The sequence below is a fragment of the Chaetura pelagica genome, unplaced genomic scaffold (genome assembly GCF_000747805.2).
Source record: "Chaetura pelagica isolate M959 unplaced genomic scaffold, ChaPel_1.0 scaffold244, whole genome shotgun sequence".
Taxonomy (NCBI): Eukaryota; Metazoa; Chordata; class Aves; order Apodiformes; family Apodidae; genus Chaetura; species Chaetura pelagica.
In genome coordinates, this window is record NW_009953719.1 from 2,519,387 (window position 1) to 2,524,852 (window position 5,466).

General features: G+C 39.5%; 1 protein-coding gene across 1 annotated transcript in view; it reads left to right on the forward strand.

Moving 5' to 3' along the window:
- SH3BGR (SH3 domain binding glutamate-rich protein) overlaps positions 1-5,466 on the forward strand; it is a 50,663-nt gene that overhangs the window by 7,109 nt on the left and 38,088 nt on the right. The window contains 1 exon segment of the mRNA XM_010000443.1: positions 246-431. Coding sequence (XP_009998745.1) covers positions 246-431 — 186 coding nt within the window.

A 5,466-nucleotide genomic window follows, 5' to 3' on the forward strand; every position in this document is an offset into this window, starting at 1 on the left:
TCCCTAGATGGAGGTATCAATGCTTCCAGGGAGAAAAGAAAGAAGCTGGGGTTGTAAGAAAGTAATGGAAGTGGTCTGGGTGCTGAGAAGTGGTGCTGAATCTCAGCTTCAGAAAATGTGGGATCTACTGGAGTAGTGGATCCATCTTGACATAGTTACATCAACTTTGCTTGTAATAGCAATCGCTTTTAGAAAATAATTTTCCTTTTAAAGAATGAATTTTGTTTTTCCTCTTTCCTAACCAGATTAAAAAGAAACAGCAAGAAGTAGTGGGCTTTTTAGAGGCCAACAAGATTGACTTTCAGCAAATGGACATAGCAGGAGATGAAGACAACAGGAAATGGATGAGAGAAAATGTCCCAGGTGAAAAAAAGCCTCAAAATGGAATTCCCCTCCCTCCACAGATCTTCAATGAGGAGCAGTACTGTGGGGTAAGAAGCTGTTTAGAAACTTAAATACACCTAGAGAGTCTTCTTTCACAGAAAATTACTTCCTTTAGTAGGAAGTGACCACAAACAAACTCCTTAAGACAATTAAAGGTTTGTTTTGAAAGAACAGTTCTTAGGAAACATTTGTTGGGGATAGAAAAGCAATGAAACAAAAGGTTATTCCTTTTCAAGAGAAAAAAACTCATGGAGGGAAAAATGAGTAGAGAAACTCTGCTTAACAGACTGTATGGATCATTCCCTGCAGACCCAGAGCCTATATAGGACCCAGAGCTCACTGCAAGGTGTGAAGCTCCTACCTGTGAGGAGCTATATGTTTTCTTCCCTCATTCACAAGCCTCCTGCTCCTTAGGCCACTCATAGTTTTTCCTGCTGTTGGCTCTCTGCCTGCACTCTCAGCTCCTGAAGACCAAAGGCAGTCCTGTCTTGATGATACAATGGCTTCTTCACACAGTAGCTCAAGAGAACAAAATTTAGACTACGAAGTATTATGAATCACAAGAGATATCTGTGTCAGTTTTTTTGCTCATAGTTTGGATGCAAATACAAAATGGAAAGCACTCTGATATGCTCTCAAATGAACTTGCAAAGTATTCTGAAACACAGATCACATAGTGAGCCCACTTTTAAGTTACTCCACAAATCCAATGTGAACTACTGCAAAGGATATTTTGGGAGAGAAGGGATTTACATGCTACTGAGTTTTTGGAATTAACTTCAGTGCTCTCAGAGCATAAGTTGCTAGCATGAATAACAGAGTGCAATTGTTTCCTTATTTTATCATAGGAGTCTTGAAGGACAACTTGGTGGTTAGAGTCAATAGGAATTTCAACATCCAAGTTGCACCAATAAAAAGTATAATTTGATGTAACTTGTTCTGGATTTTGCAGCAGCCTCTGTTGCAATAGATATTTCTGAGATTCCCTGGAGGGCTAATGTAGTGAATTAAAGAGTAATTGCCTTACAAAGCATTGCAGCTGGTCAACCTTGCCAGTAAATTATAAACATACAGTTTTTCTCCGTGTCTGAAGCTATTTCAGGAAGCCACATAATTTACATTTTGAAATAAATTCAAGCTAGGAGAGAATCTTATGCAAAGACACTACCATGTGGAAAGGGGTCCAGAAAGAAGTTGTAGCTACTCTTTAAAAAGCTAAATCAAATTTACAATTAGTAAAAATATCCAGAATTCTAATGTACACAGCTCTCAAAGCTCATAGCTAATCATCCTGGTGGCTATATGCAAAGATTCATTAATAACATACTCATTTCCAAATAAATGAGGTAAGGAAATCCATATCAATACATAAGCCTTACCCTTCCCCTCAGGGGAAGGTGCCTTAAGGGAGCTGCATAGTGAATGTTAAAGTTGGATTATGTGGGCTGGTTGAGAACATGGCCAGGGTCTGGCAGATTGGTGCAAAATTCCCCCAAGAGACATGATGTCTTCTGCAGCATGTCTACAATATAAAGCTGAGGATTTGCATTCTACTTACCTGCATAACCTGTACAAGTCCAACAAACCCATTGTTCTGAAATATACAAATCTTTTTTATGCTGTTTGAGGTTTGCATTCTTTGCCCTCAGCTACTTATGAAAGACAAGACTTAGAATTGCAAGGATCTGTCTGAGTCATGGAGTCCAGTTCAGTACCCTGAGTTCATGAAAGTGCCTTTAAAATATGTTGCTTCAAGGGCCTCAGTCTCATAATATCTAGAAACTTTTGAATTTATAGCCTAGGTGTATGCAGCCAATTTATACCCATTTACCCATTATACCATTTACCCTTTAGCTTTAACAGCTCTATTCCAATGAACTTGTATATGGGAATGATATCCTCTTTTATTCTTCATTTTGCTGTGCTGAACAAGTCAAGCTCTTTACACCTCTTCTGTTTAAGCAACTTTCTCATTCTCTTTCCTACTAATTTTTTTCTTTCCTCATTCCCAGGTAGTCATTTGTTTTTAAGCCAAACTTCTTATATTTAATTTCTGCTCATTCTCTTTCTTGAGGTCACTCTTTTTCCCTCATTTCCCTTCCTATTGATTGTCCTCTATCTCTGATTCCCATTCTCACATGTGCATGTTTAACATGTTAACACCATGCTGACCTAAGAGCACTGGCCTTAGGGAGATGAAAATGCAAGATAAAAGGTTTCCTTCCTCACCCTGGGAAAGAGGGATTTGGAGCGATACGTGACAACTTTCAAATATTGTAAAGGCTGCATCAAAGAAGAATTCATTATTGGTCTGAATTCAGTATTGACCCTGCTTTGAGCAGGAGATTGGACTAGATGTTCTCCTGAGGTCTCTTCCCACCTCATTTATCCCGTGGCTTTTGTAAAATAAGTTCCGATCCATGCCCACTGGAGGTGGGACAAGATGTATTGAGCAAAAAATGCATCAAAGGAAGTTTATATCAGACATCAGAAAAAAAATACACAGTATTTGGGAGATTGTTTTGTTATCTTATTATAGGTCCTTACAAGTAGATTGGAGAAACACCTACTGGGAGTAGTATATTGGTCCCTGCCTTGCAGAAATGGTCACCACAGAATCATAGAATCACAAAGGTTGGAAGAAATCCTAAAGCTCATCAAGTTCCAGCCCCCCTGCCATGAGCAGGGAACCCTACCACTACACCAGGTTGCACAAAACCTCATCCAACCTGGCCTTAAAAATCTCCAGGGGTGAGGCATCAACAACTTCCCTGGGCAACCCATTCCAGCTCCTCACCACCCTTATAGTGAAGAATTTCTTCCTAAAATCTAACCTAAATCTCCCCTCTCTCGGTTCAGAACCATTGCCCCTTGTCCTTTGAGATCTTCCCCAATTCCCTCTTTTGCAGTTCAGTGAATTTTTTTGAGGTGGGAGTAGGAAAAGAGAGGATACTAGGGAGAGGAAAGAAGGTTTCCTTTTGGTACTGGAACAGACTCACGTGATGTGCAAGTAAATACAGTCCTGTTGCCAGTCTCCTTTTCTGCTGATAGATAAAACTGTCTTCATCTCCTGGCTGAACCCAATGAGCTGCTTCAATTCCGAACTTGTACTGTAAAATGGAGATTTCTTACACATGTATTTATGAAAATACATCAACTGTGAGCAGCTTTTCCATGAGGTCCGAGAAGGTTAAGGCTATCTTATAAATAGCTTGAATCTTATTTTTCTTTCAGGTCTTTGTTACTGCCCCTGGAAGAAACAGCTTAGAAATGGATTAATATGCCTGGCTATAGTACCAGTTTCATGTATCCATTCTAATCCATCAGCATTGGCAATAATGTTCTTATTTGATGTTTTTCTTAAGCTGCTTCTTTGCTCATGTCTAGACAGATGTCTGCATCTGTGTCACTTCTTAAATATATTGAGTACTCCTTTGCTCTTGTCTTTGCTTTTGCTTAACAAAAAGCCCTAGAAAGCTAGGAAAGAAATAAAATGTAAACTTCTGGTTTTCTCTGTAAGCTGAAATCTATGGTTTTCCCATTAAAAAACTGCAATCCATGGAATAAAATACCCATATTCATATTTTTAAAGAATCTCTGAATTATTAGATAAGGCTTTTATTTGATGGCTTATATAACTGCTAAAGTAAAATATACAGAAACTACAGGGACCTCTGGAGGTCTGTAGTCCAGCATGCTGCTTCAAAGCAGGGATAGCGTTTGCTTCGGACTTTGACCATCTGAGTTTCAGAAGTCTCCAAAAGGCATTTCCATGCCCTCTCTGTGTGTTCTGAGCTGGTACTGTACCACTTGTGGGGAAGAACTTTCTGCTTATGTCCAGGTGGATTTGGCTGTTTTACTGTTTGGCGTTTCCCCAGTGGTCAAACAGAGGAAGATAGTGTAGAGTGTAAATGCATCTATGCACTCGTAGCTTGAAGAAGAACCCATGGAGGTTTGTCTGTTTGTTTTGTTTTTTTTAAAATATCTTTTTGCTGTAGTTTTCAAAAACACAACTACCCTACTCCTGGAGCTTTCATGTCTTCTCAGACAGATATAATATTATTTCTTACCTGAAATAAAGTCCTACTGCTCATTTTTATTTCTGTCCACCCTAGGGACAGTTATATGATTCAGTGAAAGGAAATATGAGCAAGTCACCATTAGGAAAGTAAGACTGCGAATGTACAACACCAAAACTATTCCACGGTCACTGCAGTCATGCCTTTACCCCATACCAAATACATAATAGCTTGCTCCTCAGTGTAAGCAAGGTTAAGTGACCTTCCATTTACTGTGAGATACCGTATTTTTTGTGGGATTTCATTGTACACTACTGGTTGCCAAGGTGTACCCTTGAAGATAGAAGGTTGTATCTTCTTCTGATAAGGAGTTCTGGTCATTCTCATGTCTTGCTTGTGCCCTCAGATCTGATTATCTACAAGGCTATGTGCCTTTGAAGAATTTTAGTACACCTGCTTTCTGCTGCTTTTCCTCTGGGAAAGAAATAACAAGGCATATAAAATGTCAAGTCCACTTTCCGCCCTTCCTTGTTATAGTCTTATTTGTTTCCCAGCTATTGACATGTTATGTCATACTTTGTTTAGGCTATTTTATGAGTATGTAGTATGCAAGAGGACACAAGTTTCCTGTCAAAGGCTCATGTCAAATTCCAGCCCTTCAAATTGCAGGCAATCCTTATGTTCTTGTTTGCTGTATTACTCCAAAATTTTTGGGTTAGACTTCAGACACTCGTTTTCTTAAATATTTAGGGCAGAATTAGGTTAGATAGGAAGAAGAACCCCACAGCAAAAAGATTATTTGAGAAATGGGTGGCCTGAAGCAGCAGCAAGTGTTCTGCCTGGTCAGGGTAAAATGTGCTCTGGGGCTTCTTCCAAACTGGGCAGTTCCCGCTGCCTGTAACTAGATTTGTGTGAAAGCCCATTTGTCCCTTAGTTAAATCAGTAAAATGGGCTGTCATTCATCCTGTCTCTTAAGCTGTGTTGCTGCTTCCAAGCTGGACCGAAATGTCATTGATTCTGATCTTGTTGATAGTAGGGTGACTTCTAAACCATCCACTCCTGT